At 35.1% G+C, this 20,892-nt stretch overlaps 4 protein-coding genes and 1 long non-coding RNA gene across 6 annotated transcripts; 2 read left to right on the plus strand and 3 right to left on the minus strand.

Moving 5' to 3' along the window:
• The first annotated feature begins 3,161 nt into the window (after positions 1–3,161).
• On the plus strand, positions 3,162–3,915 carry LOC138870011 (uncharacterized). The gene is made up of 2 exons (XR_011400174.1): positions 3,162–3,278; positions 3,362–3,915. It is a non-coding gene; the product is annotated as an uncharacterized lncRNA (long non-coding RNA).
• A 1,783-nt stretch (positions 3,916–5,698) lies between these two features.
• On the minus strand, positions 5,699–7,381 carry LOC138872030 (uncharacterized). Of its 2 annotated transcripts, XM_070149978.1 has the most exons (4): positions 7,218–7,381; positions 6,830–6,959; positions 6,207–6,719; positions 5,699–6,124 (listed from the first exon to the last, which is right to left on the minus strand). In XM_070149978.1, the coding sequence occupies exons 3-4, from the start codon at positions 6,530–6,532 to the stop codon at positions 5,899–5,901; spliced, it is 552 nt and encodes a 183-aa protein (XP_070006079.1). In that variant the 5' UTR covers positions 6,533–6,719; positions 6,830–6,959; positions 7,218–7,381; the 3' UTR covers positions 5,699–5,898. The 2 variants fall into 2 exon arrangements, with proteins under 2 accessions (XP_070006079.1, XP_070006080.1); XM_070149979.1 differs by lacking the exon at positions 6,830–6,959.
• Positions 6,539–10,114, minus strand: LOC138870856 (uncharacterized). The gene is made up of 10 exons (XM_070148696.1): positions 9,470–10,114; positions 9,237–9,386; positions 9,046–9,144; positions 8,468–8,744; positions 8,202–8,384; positions 7,993–8,136; positions 7,762–7,908; positions 7,339–7,645; positions 6,830–6,959; positions 6,539–6,598 (listed from the first exon to the last, which is right to left on the minus strand). Exons 1-10 carry the CDS (start codon positions 10,112–10,114, stop codon positions 6,539–6,541), a joined length of 2,142 nt encoding a protein of 713 aa, XP_070004797.1.
• A 1,323-nt stretch (positions 10,115–11,437) lies between these two features.
• Positions 11,438–13,405, plus strand: LOC104216702 (large ribosomal subunit protein uL29c-like). Its single transcript, XM_009766820.2, has 2 exons — positions 11,438–11,867; positions 13,084–13,405. The coding sequence occupies exons 1-2, from the start codon at positions 11,538–11,540 to the stop codon at positions 13,255–13,257; spliced, it is 504 nt and encodes a 167-aa protein (XP_009765122.1). The 5' UTR covers positions 11,438–11,537; the 3' UTR covers positions 13,258–13,405.
• Positions 13,406–13,886: 481 nt separating this feature from the next.
• LOC104216701 (protein VACUOLELESS GAMETOPHYTES-like) lies at positions 13,887–15,893 on the minus strand. Its single transcript, XM_009766819.2, has one exon. The coding sequence runs from the start codon at positions 15,701–15,703 to the stop codon at positions 14,708–14,710; it is 996 nt and encodes a 331-aa protein (XP_009765121.1). The 5' UTR covers positions 15,704–15,893; the 3' UTR covers positions 13,887–14,707.
• Positions 15,894–20,892: the final 4,999 nt, after the last annotated feature.

Below are 20,892 nucleotides of genomic sequence, written 5' to 3' on the forward strand. Positions count from 1 at the left end.
AAAATGTCCTTCACTTTGTTGTTGTTCTTCTGTATACAAAGTCCTGTAGCTTGAGTTTCAAATTGTATGTTTTAATTTCTGGTTCAAATGTTAAGGACTGACAGTCCTTAACTCTTAAATACATGTTTAAATGTTAAAGACTAGCAGTCCTTAACTTTTAATTCCATGTTTAAATGTTAAAGGACAGGCAGTCCTTAGCTTTTAATTTCTGGTTCAAAGTCCTTAACTTTTAATTCCATGTTTAAAACTTAAGGACTGGCAGTCCTTAACTTTTAATTTTAATTTCATGTTTAAATGTTAAAGGACAGACAATCCTTAGCTTTTAATTTCTGGTTCAAAAGTTAAGGACTAGCAATCCTTAAGTTTTAATTCCATGTTTAAATGTTAAGGACTGACAGTCCTTAACTTTTAATTCCATGTTTAAATGTTAAAGGACAGACAGTCCTTAGCTTTTAATTTCTGGTTCAAAAGTTAAGGACTGACAGTCCTTAACTTTTAATTCCATGTTTAAAACTTAAGGACTGACAGTCCTTAACATTTAATTCCATGTTTAAATGTTAAGGACTGTCAGTTCTTAACTTTAATTACATGTTTAAATGTTAAAGGACTGGCAGTTCTTAACTTTAATTACATGTTTAAATGTTAAGGACTGACAGTCCTTAACTTTAATTACATGTTTAAATGTTAAGGACAGACAATCCTTAGCTTTTAATTTCTAGTTCAAAAGTTAAGGACTGGCAGTCCTTAACTTTTAATTCCATCTTTAAAAGTTAAGGACTGGCAGTCCTTAACTTTTAATTCCATCTTTAAATGTTAAGGACTGACAGTCCTTAGCTTTTAATTTCTTGTTCAAAAGTTAAGGACTGACAGTCCTTAACTTTTAATTCCATGTTTAAAACTTAAGGACTGACAGTCCTTAACTTTTAATTCCATGTTTAAAACTTAAGGACTGGCAGTCCTTAACATTTAATTCCATGTTTAAATGTTAAGGACTGACAGTTCTTAACTTTAATTACATGTTTAAATGTTAAGGACTGACAGTCCTTAACTTTAATTACATGTTTAAATGTTAAGGACATACAGTCCTTATCTTGGTCTTGCACTTACAGTACACCTGTTCTTAATTCTACAAGGATTGCTTTATAACGTATGTCCTTTGTTTCCCATTCTCTTGACTTGTAGGATGGAAACAATATGCATAATAGTTGCTTTTAATGGTAGATGGACTGAAGACTATAAATATCTTGATCATCAAACAAAGCTTTTCCTAGCACCTGAGTCAATTCAGTTTGAAGATTTCGTTAAACAGATTTTTGAGCTTATTGAATTGGATAGAGAAAAGTTTGAAATAGTGATATGGTTTGATATCAACCTTGGAACAAGCAAAGGAATGCTTGTATCCAAAGATTTAGATCTTCACACATGTATAGAGTTGCTAAAAACTCATTCACTCTTCAAGAGCTGTCGTTTCATAGTTGATATTTCGGAAAGAGTTTTTGCATCAACAAGCAATGAACATGCCAACACAAAAACTCAACATGACAATCAAGAGCGATGCCAACAGATAGTTGAAGTAGATATGGTTGAAGCTCAACCATTAAATGAAGAGGTGCATCAAACATTTGATTCTATTCAAGTAGAAGGACAAAGCATTATAGAGATTGACAACGAACAAGCTTTGGGTATTCAAGTCTTAGAGAGTGCACCGGTAATCGAAGTAGTTGCTGACAAAACCTGCACTCAAATAACTAAACGAAGATCAAATTTGAAACAAAAAGAATCCCCAACTACGATATTAAGAGAAAATGCTTCTTTGGATCAAATAAAAGTCGGATCAGTATTTGACAAGAAGAAGAGCATAATTAATTGTTTTTCTAATGTAGCAATCAAAGGACATTTTGAATTCAAAGTTGTTAGATCAAGCTCAACAAGATATTCGTTGACATGCAATGATGATAGGTGTCATTGGTGTGTGCGTGCTTTCAGAATTAAAGACTCAACATTATTCAAGATAGTAAAGCTTGAGAAAAAGCATGACTGCTATGTTAACACTAGGAAAGCAGATCAAAGGCATGCTACTTCAAAGTTGATTAGTGGTTACATTATCGATAATCTTCGGGACCCAAGATTTGAAGTTACACCAGCTTTTGTCATGGCAGAGATGCAAAAATTGCATGGACTAGACATTGGATATCACAAGGCGTGGCGTGCTATTCAACATGCTTCCGCTTTAATAAGAGGAAGTCCCGAAGAAAATTATGAATTATTGTGTTCATACTTGTATATGATGACAAGTAAAAACCCGGGAACTTATACTAACATAAAGATAGACGACAACAACAGGTAAACAATTTAGGACATGCTGTCTTTAGCCTTGTTAACTTTTGAGTTATAACCAGAAGTTGAGGACTGCCTATCCTTAAGTTTTGAACTTGTAATTAAAAGTTAAGGACTTCCAGTCCTTAAGTTTTGAACTTTGAAATAAAAGTTAAGGACAGCATGTCCTTAACTTTATAACTTGTAAATGTAAGTTAAGGACTGACTGTCCTAAACTTCGGGTATTTTAACCTTGTTTTATATTGTATTTTCAAGTTTCTTTATATGTTTTATGCATATGGATCATCGATAGCTGGTTGGAATCATTGTAGACCAGTGATTGCTATTGATGCGACTTTTTTGAAGTCCCATTAGCCTTTGGAATAGCAGAATCTGAAAACAACAATTCCTATGAGTGGTACTTTAGTCAGCTTCGCAATGCAATTGGGAGCCGTGAGAATTTGATTTTTTTATCAGACAGGCATCAAGCTATTGCAAATGGCATTGTAAAGGTATATCCTGAAAGCCATCATGGGATTTGCATCTATCATTTGGAGCAGAACCTAAAGCGAAGAAAGGTGAAAAGTGAGGTCATAAAACTTTTCCAAAGTGCTGCAAGAGTATACAAGCGTAAAGAATTTGACATATACATGTCAGATATTGCAAATGTAGATAAGAAAACTTATGACTACTTGATGGAAGAACCACCGGAAAGATGGGCACGTTCTTGTAGTCCACAACGAAGATATGACATGCTCACAACAAACATAGTTGAGTCGATGAATTCAGTGCTATTAGAAGCAAGAGAGCTGCCTATACTAAGAATGATGGATTTCATTCAAGTGAAGCTACAACATTGGTTTTATGAAAGAAGAAATAAAGCAGAAGGAACATTTTATGATGTTTCTTGTTGGGTAGAGGAGGAATTGAAGAACAGAATAGATTTAGCATTTACTTTGAACGTAAGTATTATGTTTTATGTTTATATTATGATTTTGACATTTTTTAACATAATGTACTCACTTATAATTTTTCAACATTGAAGGTCTTCCCTGTTGATTCATGGCGTTCTAGAGTTGAAGAAGAAGGAATAACTTTCTTGGTGGACTTAAACAAAAGAACATGTGATTGTTTTCAATTTCAACTTGATGAATTACCATGCATACATGCAATTGCAGCTATCGAGAAGAGAAACATCAAGAAGTCTGACTTTTGTTCGCACTGGTACTTAAAGGAATCTTGGCTGAAAACATATGAAAGACAAATACATCCTGTAGGACATACTGATTCATGGATTGTACCAGAGAGTGTTAAGTCACAAATTGTTAAACCTCCAGATTTCAAAGTGCCACCAGGTAGAAGGCAAAAGAAAAGGCATATTCCTGCTACCGAGCCATCAAAAATAACATTCAAATGTGGTCGTTGCAGAAGAATTGGTCATAATAGAACAGCTTGTATATATTCTCCGGCACTCCATCCATTTTCAAGAAAGCATAGAGAAGAGTAGAAATATACACTTATGTTTATCGACTCTTTTAAGTTTTTGCTATAGATTGTATTCATTATTATTCTAATTTGAGCGGATGCCTAGATTTTCAATATTTATATCTTGTTACGTTCTTTTAATTTCTTTTGAGTTCAACAATTAAAAGTTATTAACAGGAGTCAGTAAGTTCAACTTGCAATTTTGAAAACGTAATGAATGTCTGTCCTTAACTTTGAATTTCAAGTTCAAAAGTTAAGGACATGAGGTCCTTAAGTTATAGTCTCATGTTAAAAACTTAAGGACTGTCTGTCCTTAACTTTGAATTTTAAGTTCAAACGTTAAGGACATGAGGTCCTTAAGTTATAGTCCCATATTAAAAACGTAATGACTGTCTGTCCTTAACTTTGAATTTCAAGTTCAAAAGTTAAGGACATGAGGTCCTTAAGTTATAGTCCCATGTTAAAAACTTAAGGACTGTCTATCCTTAACTTTGAATTTCAAGTTCAAAAGTTAAGGATATGAGGTCCTTAAGTTATAGTCCCATGTTAAAAACTTGAGGACTGTTTGTCATTAACTACAGGAGTCCTTAAGTTTGAAATACAAGTTAAATACTTAAGGACTGTCTGTCCTTAACTTTAAATTTTAAGTTCAAACGTTAAGGACATGAGGTCCTTAAGTTATAGTCCCATGTTAAAAACTTGAGGACTGTCTGTCCTTAACTTTGAATTTTAAGTTCAAACGTTAAGGACATAGGTCCTTAAGTTATAGTCCCATGTTAAAAACTTGAGGACTGTCTGTCCTTAACTTTGAATTTTAAGTTCAAACGTTAAGGACATAGGTCCTTAAGTTATAGTCCCATGTTAAAAACTTGAGGACTGTTTGTCATTAACTACAGGAGTCCTTAAGTTTGAAATACAAGTTAAAAACTTAAGGACTGTCTGTCCTTAACTTTAAATTTTAAGTTCAAACGTTAAGGACATGAGGTCCTTAAGTTATAGTCCCATGTTAAAAACTTGAGGACTGTCTGTCCTTAACTTTGAATTTTAAGTTCAAACGTTAAGGACATAGGTCCTTAAGTTATAGTCCCATGTTAAAAACTTGAGGACTGTTTGTCATTAACTACAAGAGTCCTTAAGTTTGAAATACAAGTTAAAAACTTAAGGACTGTCTGTCCTTAACTTTAAATTTTAAGTTCAAACGTTAAGGACATGAGGTCCTTAAGTTATAGTCCCATGTTAAAAACTTGAGGACTGTCTGTCCTTAACTTTGAATTTTAAGTTCAAACGTTAAGGACATGAGGTCCTTAAGTTATAGTCCCATGTTAAAAACTTGAGGACTGTCTGTCCTTAACTTTGAATTTTAAGTTCAAACGTTAAGGACATAGGTCCTTAAGTTATAGTCCCATGTTAAAAACTTGAGGACTGTTTGTCATTAACTACAGGAGTCCTTAAGTTTGAAATACAAGTTAAAAACTTAAGGACTGTCTGTCCTTAACTTTAAATTTTAAGTTCAAACGTTAAGGACATGAGGTCCTTAAGTTATAGTCCCATGTTAAAAACTTGAGGACTGTCTGTCCTTAACTTTGAATTTTAAGTTCAAACGTTAAGGACATAGGTCCTTAAGTTATAGTCCCATGTTAAAAACTTGAGGACTGTTTGTCATTAACTACAGGAGTCCTTAAGTTTGAAATACAAGTTCAAAAGTTAAGGACATGAAGGTCCTTAAGTTATAGTCCCATGTTCAAAACTTAAGGACTGTCGGTCCTTAACTTTGAATTTCAAGTTCAAAAGTTAAGGACATTTGGTCCTTAACTTTGAATTTGAAGTTCACTTAGACTTAGTCATGAACAAATACTAACAAACTCAATGGACAAATCAACAGTTGAGAGAAACAACGAAATAAATAACAAAATGCCTTGACATAACTTTTGAAATTGTAATTTTGCATAGCTGTTACAAAAAATTACGCTATGCCAACAAAACAAAATATAAGTGCCTTTTCACAAATTTACAGAATATTTCAGAACTATCCTAAACTGGCATAATTCAGATGTCACCTTTACAGCAATTTTATACAAAAATAACACCACAATTTCTTTACAACTCCTTTGGACAGAATGTTTCATTTTCACTCTCATAATCATCACCAACATTTTCTGGTGGAGTATCATAACCAGAATTTCTTTTCCATTCACCATGTGCCCAAAGATTTGCAGCAAGTTCTTTTCGAAAGTCTTTTATGTCTTCGGGTTGGAATTGCTGCACGTCCTTTCCAATCATCAGCAACTCGGCAAATTTGATCAGGAATGCACCACAATCAGTCCTAAGAGAAATGTAAGATATGCAGTGAATTAAACAATAAATCTTAAGTACATATAAATAATATAACAAATAATAACACGTACGATCCAGTTTGGTGTGGTGATCTTTGCCACTGTATATCAAATTTGTTGAAGACATTCCCAAAAGACTTGTGATTTTTGTCAAACTGTGAGAACTTTAGCAAATGGGGGATCATGCGTGCATACATTTGCATGTAGTTCATTCCTGCTTCATATGACTCACTGTATATGGAATCATATACATCAATCTTTTTTTGATTCAAGTCCAATACTCCCAACAAAAAGTGTGTCACAACTTCATCATCTTCTGAAGGAAGCCGACATGGAAAAAAAGATTTTGTCAACCTCAGTCCATGCAATTCCACATCTATGGCTGTCTCCCCACACATATGGTGTCAGAAATAACTGATTATCACCAGCACACCAAAACTCATCACTAGCATCTTCACTGAAATCTTTATACACAAGTTCCATATAATTATCAAAAAGAACATCAGTAGTTGTGCATCGAAAAGGATGATCGCGAGGGTGGTAGCATTCCTTCTTTCTCAGATAATAGAGAGCAATGTCAATATGCTTCATAAAAAGGCAAAAAATAAAACAAATCAATAACAAATCAGTCATAAAATAATGAAAAAATGATAAATTAATAATAGAAAAAATAAATGCCTTGTGAATTATCTAACCTTATCATCAAGAACAAATTTGCTATCTGAAAGCTCAAGGAAAAACATTTTGCTACTGATTTTTTGATGATACAATTTGTATGGTTTTTTCCTCAAACTATTATCATCAACATATAAATCAATTTGTCCCCTGAAAATTTTGAAAATGTCAACTTAGAATTTTGAAAACTTTAATCTATAACTTAAGGACCAAGTGTCCTTAGCTTTTGAATTTGATACTCAAACTTAAGGACTGCATGTCCTTAGCTTATGAATTTTGAATTCAAACTTAAGGACAAGAAGTCCTTAAGTTTTAAACTTGAATCTATAAGTTAAGGACAGTTAGTCCTAAAATTAGTCTTACAATCACAGAAGTTAAGGATGTAGTGAAACACATTAAGAGACTTACTCTTTTTTGCGACCTCTCCTTTTCTCCTTGCCCAACCACACAATGAATTTCTTCACTAATTTTTCATCTTCTTTGGCATAATGAAAAATACACCTACGAGTATAGGTTGATTTTATCCAACCTGAACTCTTCAGAGTATTTTGATTGTCTGCCTTGGAACTTACTGCTTTTTCCTTCCTTATCAAAAGGAGATTTCAACTGCCAGCTTAACTTCTTGTTCCTTTTACCTCGACCAAGTTCTTCTTCAACATTTCCTTCACCCTCCATAGTCAAAGTCGCATCAATGTCCATTTGTATACTTGGAGGAGTAGGAGTAAGAAGAGAAAATGACGGACCATCATAACCAATACTGTCTCTCTTTTTTTTCCTTGTATATTGGTTAAGATTGTCATCATTGGTGTCCTCTTTGTTTTCCTCTGCTGGCGACACTATATATATATATATATATATATATATACACATATTCATATTAGTTTTCTGCAACAGGTCAAATGAAGAGACAAAATTTCAATTGTACATATAATAATTAGGGCACAATCAGTACCTGTCTTCTCCGTAGTACCTTCTTGTGTTTTTTCAAGAGACAACTCAGCTAAAATATTGCGTGCAGCATTTTCTTTTTCTTGCAATTCCACATTTTCTTTATCTTGCAGTTGTTCACCATGATCTTTAGATGCTTGTTGACAAGATTCTGCAAAAATATTTACAACAACTAACATGTTAATAATCTTTAATTAAAACAAACATATATAAAATTAAAAAAGCACTGCCTAACCATTTGCAATATCCAAGATCATTCCAGCTACATCATCATCATCACATGTTGCATCTATAGATTTGGAACCAATCTCACTTCTGCCTATGTCTTGAGATTGTAGTCCAGTTTTCTCTTGATACTGCACTCCAGCTTCTTCGCTTGCTGCTTCAAAAGATACAATATATAATGAAATAAAGATACAATATATAATGAAAATTTTATCTAACCTTGACTGGCACAAGTTTGAACTCCAAATTTTTCTTTGTATGACAGCGGTGTAGAGAGATCATACGTTCCTTCTAAGCATTTGCATACAATCTCGCTGACACTTGTCCCCAATGGACTTGTTAAATCCTCCTGTGATTGCAATCCACAAACTCTACAAATTTTCTCCGGCACTCCACAAACTTCTGCATGCACATGCATAGTTTATATGTATTAATCTATTGAATATACATTTCAACGAAAATAAAAATCAAAATCTATAACTAACCTTTCCCAATATCAGTAACATTTTCAGTTTCATCATCTAGATGTGCATCTCTAAATTCTCTTTCATACTGACCCTCTGCATGCACATCCATATAATCACGTTCAACACCACCTGCATCTTGGTTGAATATGCCAGTACGCTCAGTAGCACGACAATGATCATCAACTCCATATTTTCTAATTGGAACACTAGATTCTCTATCTGTGTTCATCTGATCAGCTTTCCCAAACATGTTCATCAAAGTATCAAGCTTTGATCCTAGAGTTTTCTTTAAATCCTGAGAAAGCCAACTAAGTTACAAAGAGAAGGACATGTTTAAAACTTAAGGACAGGCAGTCCTTAAGTTTGAACTTAAAGTTCAAAACTTAAGGAAATGCAATCCTTAAGTTTGAACTCCAAGTTCAAAAGTTAAGGACAAGAAGTCCTTAACTTTGAATTCCAAGTTCAAAACTTAAGGACATGATGTCCTTAAGTTTCATTTCAAAGTTCAAAAGTTAAGGACAAGAAGTCCTTATCTTTCAATTCCAAGTTCAAAATTTAAGGACACAAAATCCTAAAGTTGGACTAACTGAAATTACCTTGATTTCGTTCTCAATCTTTTGTTCTGATACAACAATTTTCTGATTAACTCTGGTAACTTCTGCTTGCAAATCCTTCTTAAAACTCTCTGATAATCTCTGAATCAAAAAACATAATATAAAAAAAGGTGTTCGTAAGCAAGAAATAATCAAATAAAAAACTAATACTATTCAAAGGCAGAAACACATACTCTAACAATTTCCTTAAGTACGCCTTCGTCAAATTGTGTGGAAGAAGACCTTGAGCCTTGATCTTGTGAAACTGGCTCCTCCACACAAAGAGGCTGTGTATCTTCTTCTTCCACGGGAATAAAGGGTGACACCTCAATCAACTTAAACACCTATTATATAAGAAAAACTAAACATAAGTATACATAACTAAAACAAATAAACAAAAAAAGAGATAGTAATTACATTAACTTACTTTTTTATTATGGAAATATTTTCTACAAAGAGCATCAAATTGTGGAGACTTCATTTCAGAATAACATAACATTCGAGGATAACCAACTTCTTTGAAGTTCACAAATTGTTTCTCTTGGAAAATAGGAAGTACTTCCATAATCCAGACACAAAACGCAAAAGGAAAGCCAACTAAAGTGTAGCTATCAATATCTTTTTCTTTCTCTTTCTCCTTCTGAACATCATTCTCATTTGATTTCAAGCAACTCTTCAATGATTTTAATAGCGTCTCATAAGCAAGAAAGCCCCAGTTGAAGGAAGCGCAAAGTGCATCATCGTCAACAATTTTCATTATTTGCTCCGACATATTCCTATTTTTCCTCTTGCCCATCAAAATCGACTCAACAAAATAGAGTGTTGCCAACTTCAAAGCATCATCATCACTGCCAGCAAATGATGAAGTTGTACCATGTGGGCGACTAGAAATAAAACTATACAAATCAGCCAACTCAATTTTGTCCTTTCCAGGGAAATAGACTCTTAAAAGCCTATTCTCTTTCTCATTTAAACCTTTCATGTCAAGCGACGAATAAGACTTCAAACCAGTAATAATATGGAATGCATCACGAGTAAACTTAATATCGCGGTCAAATACCTTGAAGGTCATCGAATCAGGTTCATTACTAACAATTTCAGAAAGCAATACACAGTGCTTTCTGTTACCCGAGAACTTCACACTTTGTAATCTGAAGAAGTTGCCAAAAATACTTTCCCTCAATTTCTTCCATTGGCTATTCGACAGAAAACTTTTAATTGTTTCCTTATATTGAAAATCTCCTTTCCAATATACCAGAAAAATTACGCCAATCGTCAAAATCAAAAAAATGATCGCCTTCCATTATAACACTAGAAAAGAAGGAAAAACAAACAAAGATTAGGACTTAACTTAAAATTTCAAGTTTAAAAGTTAAGCAAATACAATCCTTAACTTTAAATTTTAAGTGCAAACGTTAAAGAAATACAGTCCTTAACTTATACTTTCAACTTCCAAAGTTAAGGACACTTAGTCCTTAACTTCAAGTTTCATGTGCAAAAGTTAAGGACAATAAGTCCTTAACTTTAAATTGTAAATGCAAAGGTTAAGGAAATACAGTCCTTAACTTATACTTTCAACATCCAAAGTTAAGGACACTTAGTCCTTAACTTCAAGTTTCATGTGCAAAAGTTAAGGACAATCAGTCCTTAACTTTAAATTGTAAGTGCATAGGTTAAGGAAATACAGTCCTTAACATATACTTTCAACATCCAAAGGTTAAGGACACTTTGTCCTTAACTTCAAGTTTCATGTGCAAAAGTTAAGGACAATCAGTCCTTAACTTTGAATTCCAACTACAAAATTTAATGTCGTTTCTTCTTTACATTTAATGAACACAGTTAACTGAAAATTCATAATCAGTAAGCTTATGAATTTCTACGACTATTTTTATGAAATATACCTACATAATCAAATATATTGAATCAACCACAAACACATTTCAAATTTCACACACTAAAAATTTATCAAAAACAGAATCACACAAAATATACTACACTGAATCAACATATAATGCTAATTTTTGAAATTTCACACATACTTCACACGGCATTGAACCAACTTACAAATAAAGAAAAACGAAGATAACGGAGAAGATGACGGACAGAAGATGACGGAGAAGATGAAGATGAAGATGACGGAAGATGAAGGAGCAAAAGTTTAATTGAGATTGCAGTTTGCATACGAGGAAGATGAAGAAACGCAGAACTCTGAACGAATGAAATAAGGGTTTTCGTTGATTTTGGGATTATACAAGAAATAGAGAAAGGGTAATTGTGTCTTTTCCCCCTTAGTAGTGGCTATTTTTGATAAGCATTTTAAATAGTGGATAAAAATTAAATACACCCTTATTTAGTGGCTACTACACGCCATTTTCACCTCCATATTCCTTCCCTCGAATTTAAAAGTAAAAAAGGAAAAAAAGAAGAAGGAAATTATAATAATTCTATGCTGAAAGTAAAAACCCCTTATCCCCAGCAGCAGAACATCAGAAAGGATGATGAGCCTCTCCATAGCCTCGCCTTCTGGTGCTACCTTCACTCCGAAAATTAACCTCTCAAAGTCCTCCTTCCATAGCATTCGAATTGCTCAAGCCTCTCCGGCGCGTGCACCAAGCGCGTCCACAATCAGGACCACTCACTCTTGTTCATCTTTGGTGGTGAAAATGGCAAAGAGAGAAGAGGAATTGAAGGAAATTAGAACTAAAACTACTGAAGAGCTTCTGGAAGAGATTGTAGACCTCAAAGGAGAGCTCTTCATGCTTCGTCTTCAGAGGTCGGCGAGAAATGAGTTTAAGTCCAGCGAGTTTCTTCGAATGCGCAAAAGGGTACTCTCCATGTTTCTCTAATATTGCTATATATTTAATTTTTATTTCCGCCTTTTGTGTACTACTTATTATTAGGTGTATATCTGAGTGAAACCTGAATCAAATTTTAAATAAAGCAGTTCAAAGATTTGGACATACATTTGCTTTGTGTCTTACAGCAAGTACTGAAAATAGCTGGGGGACATAATATTTGCCTATGATTAAGCAAAGACGAGTAAGTGTCACTGGTAAAAGTCTACTGCAAAAATAGGGAATAGTTCTTGGATATGGATGTCTATGCTGGTGCCTAATCAATGCCGTAACTTATTCTGTCTATAATTCACTATAATGATTTAGCTCAAAATTCTTTGGTCTACATTTGCCCACAGGGATTTGGTCTAATGGTAAGAGCACAACATGTGCGGTGTGGGTTAGGGGCGTGTTACAGTTTCGGACCCTTGCTATAAACAAAAACCCGGTATTTAAGTGGAGAAGGGTAAAAGTTTCGAACCGGTATTTAAGTGGAGAAGGGTAAAGGTCTCGGTTATAAAAAAGTGTTCTTTGGCTGACATTTACAAGATTTGGAATCTTAAGGTTACGAGCATCTTAGACAATTAATTCGGTGAAGTAGAGCTTCAGAAGCTGCTTGTGTTTGGTCAAGACATAGTGCTAAAAATTTCTGACTGATAGTTGCATTGTGGCATTAGACTACCTCCTAGGGGAAACAATTACTCATCTGTTTGTGTTTGCTTAAGCTATTTTAAGAAACTTAGTAGGCTGTAGATGTTCCTGTGAATTCAACAATGTTATGAAACCGCTGCATCTTGTTGTGAGTCTTAATTTTATTTTATTTTTTGGTATGTAGTTGTGAGCCTAACTTAAAATGAAAGTAAAATTGAATTGCATCTATTTACTCAATACAAATGAATTCATATTTGTGTGAGACAACATCAGAATTTTCTATCTCAATAGATTCATTCAGCCAGACCAGATGGCCACAATCAGTAGCTTAACCAGCTTAAGGGGGTTTCAATGTTGTTCAAAAATTTGTCTTAAATGTTTGTACCAATAGGTATTATGCGTTATTTCCTATTCTTTTTTTGACATTACTCATGAATGTATAATCATGTTCATTTTCCATTTCCTGTACTTTAGTAATTGCAGGTTACTTTTCTTCATAGATTTACTTTTTGGTCTGATTTTCTTCACTTTGATGTGGGTTTACACAATTTTTTAGATTGCTAGGATGCTTACGGTTAAACGGGAGAGAGAGCTCGAAGAAGGGATTAACAAGAGGATATCCAGGAAGCTTGACCGGAAATGGAAGAAAAGCATTGTCCCTAGACCACCCCCCTCTTTGAAGAAGCTACAAGAGGAGGAGGCAGCAGCAGAAGCTAAGGAATCTGCCTGATTTTAAGACACTTAAATCAGCAGGCAAATGTTATGTTTTCTTTTCTGGATTCTCCTCTTGCTTCCCTGTACGTATAGTCTATAACTGCTCCTGAGTTTTTGTATAAAACCAAGTTAAGTTGCGATCATTCTTATTATGTTCTCAATCACCGAGGATGGTGTCCTTTTTCTTCATGCACCTGAATGGTGAAATCTGTTTTTGTTTCTTCCAAGTTCTCTTAATTTTATTTTTCTGAAACTCCAATTATGGCTGCCACGAAATATCAGCTAGAAGATTCCTGTAATCTGAACTATTTCACCCTCTGGGGAAGAACAAGTAGCAAATTACAAGATTGGGCTGAAGAAACAAGTAGCAAATTACATGATTGGGCTGAAGAAAACCTCACTTAACTATAAGCAAAGATAGTCTGGTGAAAAGTCTGTCAAAGTTGATTTCAAATAGGGAATAAATGGCAAAGTTGGCTTAAACTTTAGAATTAGAAATATGAAGTAGATTCTAGACCTTATGCTGCTATAGGAATTTGGGCAATAGTTAAAAACTGTTTCTTTGTGGAACTGTTATTCGCTTATGGGAAGGAAATAGTGGTACATCCCATTATTTAGTTTCCTTGATACATTCGTGCTCAAGTATTGATCAATATTTCTGAAACTGTGTAGTTTCTTTTTCTCATTTATTGCTTTAATTATGCAGATAAGATGCTCCATACATAGCTTCTATAGCCTTCTTCATTCCGTTTTAGTTGGATACAGGGTTTTTTCTCCTGGATAGAATGCAACCTGGATATGAATCAAACATTTCAACAGTTAATGCTCCATCAACTGCCCTCCTCTTTCACTCTCTGTTTCGTGCTTCTTCATAACTAAGTTGGCTTAACACTAGTACTGCAATTGCTTTTGTTTAATGCAGATGTCCTTGCGTTATTGAAATATGGAAAGCGTAATACTATGCAGATTGTTATGTTGTTTGCTCGGATCGTGGTAACCTGTCCATGGAATATTATCATTTAAAGAAGGTTACCTTTCTATAAAGTCAAATGTCTGACCACAAACCACTAGCACCTGACTATTGGCTCTGAGATGATGTTGGGTTAGGACCATCCATCTTAACAAAGAGGAAAATGGTGGTGGATCTTTCAAATTTGCCTCATTCTTTTCTCAATAATCACCTTCATTCTGAATAATGGATGAGAAATCTCAATGTTATAGTAGAATCAATAACATTTAACCAGTCCTAAAAGGACTTATGTGCGACATTGCATAGTTCAAGTAAATGGCTCTGATTGAGACAAACTGATTATAGAATACAACACAAGCATCAAGATACAAAAGCATGTATCTACTTCTCGAAAAAAAAAGGCACCAAAGTGTGATCCATTCCGGAGTTTTATGTTTAACCCGAACTCTGACCTGTTTTACTCAGACAAGTAAAGTGAAAGAAAAAAGATGTCATTCTAGTATTGTGTGTCGGACGAGTCACCAAAAATGCCTCCCAGGATTGAAGATCCCTCATTTCCATCACCATTATTACCACCGCCTATGATTCCCTGCATGAAAGTCTGACCAACTTGCTGAGCAGCACCTTCTACAAGTCCTTGAATTGCAGCATTCATCAAACCATTCCCGAAACCGTTGTTTGCCCCTGGAGGCTGCATATACTGGTTTGGCCTTACTTGTCCTTGCATTATAGGAGGCTGCTGGAACTGTTGCTGGGGAATTGCACTTGTACTAGCACTATGAAACAACTGGTTTGGCCTCACTTGGCCTACACCCAAAGGAGCCTGCATGTATTGATTTGGCCTTGCTTGTGTACCCATAGTTGGCTGCTGGAATTGGTTAGTGGCTCCCGGGAATGAGTGGTGGTGCTGGAGGGCAGTCGGCTGTGAAGCGGGTGCTTGAATTGCCTGTCTAGGGGCAGCAGTTGAACAATCTAAATGAACATCAAACTCACAAGCGGGGCATCTATAAAGCCACTGCTTTGTTCCAATCTTGCGGCATACATCACAAGAGAAGCCTTTGGCACCAGTATAAGGATTTTTGAAGGTGAGTTCCAGCAAGCATTGGTGCAATTGGTGTGTGATTTTGAGTGGTCTAGTTGCACAGATTACATGAAGATCAAACTCACAGCTACCACAGTGGTAGCTGAAGCCGTCTCCACGGTGGTTGCAGGCATCACAGTTGAATCGGCCACCAGGGTACTTGGATGTGGGGAGGAGGTTGAGAGGGTGGTTGGGGTGGGAGGGGTGAGTAATCAGCTGTGGGAATTTAGCACAGCTCAAATGAAGAGTGAAGTTGCAAGGCTTACATATGTACATTTGGCCTAATGGTGGGAGTCTGCATCCTGAACAAGGGCTTAGATCTTGGAGTTGGATGCATAGCTCTAATTCATGTGGATGACTGAAGTGCCTGAGGCTTGGAGTTGGATCATTGTTCAATTTCACCCTCCCCATCTTCTTGCGCTTTCTTCTTCTTTTTTCCTATTCTCCCTCATATTATTCTGATTTGGGAGTTTTAAATATTATAAAATGAAGTTATGAGGGGATGAACTGTAGCTAAAGACAGAGTGGCTGCTAGTTGACTTTAAAATTTTTTGGATCAAGTCAACGTCCAACACGGTATTTGTCACTGATTAGGATCTGTGGTTATGCAAACAGCGTTGATTGATTCTTCTTTGACTAATTCTTTTAGGCGTTTACTTCAAATTTTCTGTTGGTGTAGGGAATGGTTGGTGGTTCTCTAGTTTCTTAATTAAGAATACGATACATTAAAAGCATGTTTATCCATGTTTTCAGAAAATGTTATTAGGAGGAAAGAAAAATAATTTGATGGGTTTATGAAAAGGGGATAACGAGGATGTGTTGGCCAATTATATTGACATTCTTATCTGGAATTTTTTTGACTTCAGCTGCAATAAATTAGATGTTTCTCTTTCAAATATACTACCACATAACATTAAAACTAAATTGAGTTTGGACCCAGAAACCACCAACAATGATGTCGAAGTGAGCTGAGGAGCAACTTCATCACAACTTGCTGGAATGTTGAAGCTCAATAGTTTACTAGGGTGAAATTCAAAAATAGTCAGATTTACAACTGGTTGTTCAAAAATAGCTCAGTTTCAAAAGTAACCGAAATTTAGTCACTTTTCATGTAAAGATAAATCTGAGAGAAAATACTATTCAAAACCCGGAAAATACGCCAGTATATTATGCTGGAGTTCTAGCATAAGTATACTTGAACTCCAACATATTATACTGGAGTTTCAGGATAAGTATGATGGAACTCCAGCATAATATGATGGAGTTCCAACATAAGTACACTAGAACTCCAGCATAATATACTGGAGTTCAAGCAAGTATACCGGTCCAGCATAATATACTGGAGTTTGGAGCACCAGTGCTCCAGTCTCCAGTATATTATACTGGAACCAGCAAAGTATACCGGTCCAGTATAATATGCTGAAGTTCATACACAGGTGCACCGAACTCCAGTATATTATGCTGGACGGATCTCTGTTGCAGCAGAATAGTGACTATTTTTCATTGACTTGGTAAATACAGACTATTTTTGAATGACCAATCCGAAAACTGGCTATACCGTGCTATTTTTACGTATACTAGGATACAACTTCTGTAACTGACTTGACCTTTTCTACATTCATTCAATATTGAAAAATGGATTTCTTGGAAAAGTATTGGAAACTCAAAGTAAAAAAGAAATAAAAAGGAACATTGGTGGGTAGAATTACATGTACCTATATTAGTGGGATATCACAGGTATATAATAGAATAGTCGAGGTGCACATGATTTATCCAAAAAAGGAAACGGAAAATTGCATCCAAGGGTATGGTCTAGCGACTAATAAAGCAAGTGAAAATCATGAGAGATACTCCTCTAAGTTGCTTTTACTTAGGGGTGTTCATAAAAACCTGAAAACCGAACCAAAATGAAAACTGAATCAAACCAATCAAAAAAACTGATACTTTTTTTTATTTGATTTGGTTTTGAATTTAAAAAATCGATCAAATTTGGTTTGATTATGGTTTTAATGAAAAAGTAACCGGAAAACCTGAACCAAACCAACTACAGAAGTAGTTATTTAAAATTTATTATTACACTGTATATATTTTTTATACAAAGTTTCTAAATTTCTATGGTACATGTTAATCGTTTGTATTTTTAGTCTAGTTCTGTGCTATTATAACAATAATCTAGTTCTTTGCTTTTACATTCTAGTTTGATTGGTAGTTTTCTTTTACTAAGTACAAGAGTCTATTTTATGTTAAAAATAATCTATTTTTAATTGAGTCCTTAAATTTTTCATCACTATTTGATTCAATTAGCACCAATATATCTTGGTAAATGATATATTTTTCAAAGAGCAATTGGTCTGATAGTATTATGTTGAAAATGTAGTTGCCAGAATATGTGTTTAATAGTGCATGTATGTCTCATATTAAGGAAAAATCAATAAATAACCGGAAAAATAAAAAAATTGACAAAAAACCCGCATAAACCGAATCGATAAAAAACTGACTTAATTGGTTTGGTTTGGTTTAGTTTCAATATTTGAAAAATCGACTTATTTGATTTGGTTTCTTTTTACGAAAAAACCGATCCAAATTGAATCATGAACACCCCATACTTTTACAGCTTGTTTGGATGGTTGTTACATATCGTTTCAAAATGTATTGTATTGTATTGTACTGTATCGTTTGATTAATACAATGTTTGGATAGATTATGTCGTTTGCCGTCGTTTTATGATATCACACACTAGCAATATGAAGAATAAACTTGCAATATTATAAAAAAATTATGATACGGTATATAAAAAGGTAGGGTAAATGATAAAATAAAAGTATTTAATAATAATGAAGGGTGAGATTGAGAGAAAAAGACAAGGTAACAACGCGACCACACCAACTCGGTCGTTACATAAAGTGGCACATTTCGTCGTTACGTAACGACGGATTTAACGATACAATACAACAACAACAACAACAACAACAACAACGACCCAGTATAATCCCACAAGTGGGGTCTGGGGAGGATAATATGTACGCAGACCTTACCCCTACCCCGAAAGGTAGAGAGGCTGTTTCCAGGAGACCCTCGGCTCAAAAAAGCAATAGGAGCGATATATTAGTACCATAAGAAATGCATAATAAAATAACATCAATATAAGAGATATTAAATACAGAATACGAAATACGAAATAGATGGCTGGTATAGTAAAACTAGCAGGTAAAGCCCTGCATCAATAGACGACCAATGACATTCTTAGTCTAACTCCTAACTGGCTAGTCTCACTCTATTGTGCTGTAGAAATATTCACACTTTCCCCTAACCTACAACCTTAATGCTCGACCTCCATAATTCCCTGTCAAGGGCCATGTCCTCAGTAATCCTAAGTCGCGCCATGTCCTGTCTGATCACCTCTCCCCAATACTTCTTAGGTCGCCCTCTACCTCTCCGCGTGCCCACTACAGCCAGTCGCTCACACCTCCTCACCGGTGCATCAGTGCTCCTCCTCTGAATGTGCCCGAACCATCTGAGTCTTACTTCCCGCATCTTGTCCTCCATGGGGGCCACGCCCACCTTCTCTCGAATATCTTCATTCCTAATCTTATCCATCCTTGTATGCCCGCACATCCACCTCAACATCCTCATCTCTGCTACTTTCATCTTCTGGATGTGTGAGTTCTTTACCGGCTAACATTCAGTTCCATATAACATGACAGACCTAACCACTGCTCTATAAAACTTACCTTTTAGTAACGGTGACACTTTCTTGTCACACAAGACTCCCGACGCTAACATCCACTTCATCCACCCCACCCCTATACGGTGTGTGACATCCTCGTCAATCTCCCCGATCCCCTGAATAACCGATCCAAGGTACTTGAAACTACCTCTCTCGGGAATGACTTGAGAGTCAAGCCTCACTTCAACTCCCGCTTCCGTCGGCTCAACTCCAAATTTACACTCGAGGTATTCCGTCTTCGTCCTGCTCAACTTGAAACCTTTAGACTCAAGAGCATGTCTCCAAATCTCTAGCCTCTCGTTGACGCCGCCTCGTGTCTCGTCATTAGAATAATGTCATCAGCAAATAGCATGCACCATGGCACCTCTCCTTGAATATGATGAGTCAGTGCATCCATCACCAGGGCAAATAGGAATGGGCTGAGCGCAGACCCTTGGTGCAACCCCGTAATAACTGGAAAATGTTATAAAATTTAAATAACAATCAAAACAAATATCATATTTAAAGTAACAATATGATACAATACAATAGGTAATGACCATCCAAACAAGATGTTACTAGTCACACGTTTTCTAGCAGAAATTAAGGGGCGTCATATACTTAGGTACAAGAAAGTAACTCGTTGAATATCTACAATTTTTGCAGTATAAAATTATTGAGTATTTTTTTTAATCAAAAGCCGCCATTGTGGTGAGAGGTTAGGTATAAACCCTACCCGTCTATAAGCCTATTAATAAACCAGTAATGCAATACATGAAGGAGAGGGATTGTAATTCTAATTTTCTCTGAAGTTACATTGTGGATGAATATAATCACCCCTTTACAAAAAAGATGGTTCCCATAAAACCTGAATGGTAGAAATTAGTGTCCTGTGGTATATTCTGATTCGTTATATCATGTACCGGTTAAACAATACATCAAAACGTTTCTTCCTAGGGTGAATATCTTATTTTACCGGAGAGAAACAAGATAGTATAAATCATAAATGAGAGATGTACAGTATTAAATGTATGTTAGGAAAAATAAAAGAAGATAAGTATTGCTGAGAAAAGAAGGAAGAGAGACTTTTTATTGATTTGAGATCAATTACAATGGAATATGACCTCTTTATTTATAGGGAAAGAGTAACGTATCTACCAAGTAAAATCCCTAAAATCTATCTAAAATATAGACATTCACCATAAATAAAATACTATTTATAACACTCCTCCTTGAATGTCTATCCAACAGATAATGTGTCTCGTTAAAACTTTAACTAAAATAAACCCAGTGAGGAAAAACAATTCTAGTGAATGAAAAAGAGTACACATATGTAACAATACGTTTTGGTTGCCTCGTTAAAAACCTTGCAAGGAAAACCCAGTGGAACAAAACCTTGTAAGGGAAAAAGAGTACAACGTGTACTAACTCCCTGAAGAGAGCATCAATTCACATTCCAATCTTGTGCACTATCTTCAAAAGATCATTGGTAGAGATTTGATAAACAAGTCAACCATATGAACTTGAATGAGCATGCTGAACCTTGAAATCATCGTTCTTGATAGATATGTAATGTCTTCATATGATCTTGTTGGAATAGTCATTTCAATATCTTCACATAGAGGTGAAAACCCTTGCTATCATATTATCATGCTTATAGTTATAGCAAGATATATTTGTGCACAAATTGCACTGAGGAAGTGGTACTTCAAAATCAAGAATAGTATATGCTTCAAGCAATTTAAATCCTCCAGGGATTATCATATAAGTATGGCCAAATAAACCATATAAATAGACTTTAGATGCATATTAAGTTTTTATGTCATTCCAGACATATAAGATACATGAAAGTTATTGCAAACACACCATTGACTCTAGAGTGTTTGAACTTCAT

The sequence above is a fragment of the Nicotiana sylvestris genome, chromosome 6, assembly GCF_000393655.2.
Source record: "Nicotiana sylvestris chromosome 6, ASM39365v2, whole genome shotgun sequence".
NCBI lineage: Eukaryota > Viridiplantae > Streptophyta > Magnoliopsida > Solanales > Solanaceae > Nicotiana > Nicotiana sylvestris.

Excerpts from the sequence above, each read along its gene's own strand:
- LOC138870856 (XM_070148696.1), bottom strand. The coding sequence starts at position 10,114 with ATGACCTTCAAGGTATTTGACCGCGATATTAAGTTTACTCGTGATGCA. Across the intron at positions 7,646-7,761 it reads AGGTACTACGGAGAAGACAG|TGTCGCCAGCAGAGGAAAAC; the intron begins GTACTGATTGTG and ends ATATATATATAG. Across the intron at positions 6,960-7,338 it reads AAATACTCTGAAGAGTTCAG|GGGACAAATTGATTTATATG; the intron begins GTTGGATAAAAT and ends CAAAATTTTCAG.
- LOC138872030 (XM_070149979.1), bottom strand. The coding sequence starts at position 6,532 with ATGTGTGGGGAGACAGCCATAGATGTGGAATTGCATGGACTGAGGTTG. Across the intron at positions 6,125-6,206 it reads TCACCACACCAAACTGGATC|GACTGATTGTGGTGCATTCC; the intron begins GTACGTGTTATT and ends CATTTCTCTTAG.
- LOC104216701 (XM_009766819.2), bottom strand. The coding sequence starts at position 15,703 with ATGGGGAGGGTGAAATTGAACAATGATCCAACTCCAAGCCTCAGGCAC.
- LOC104216702 (XM_009766820.2), top strand. The coding sequence starts at position 11,538 with ATGATGAGCCTCTCCATAGCCTCGCCTTCTGGTGCTACCTTCACTCCG. Across the intron at positions 11,868-13,083 it reads TTCTTCGAATGCGCAAAAGG|ATTGCTAGGATGCTTACGGT; the intron begins GTACTCTCCATG and ends ACAATTTTTTAG.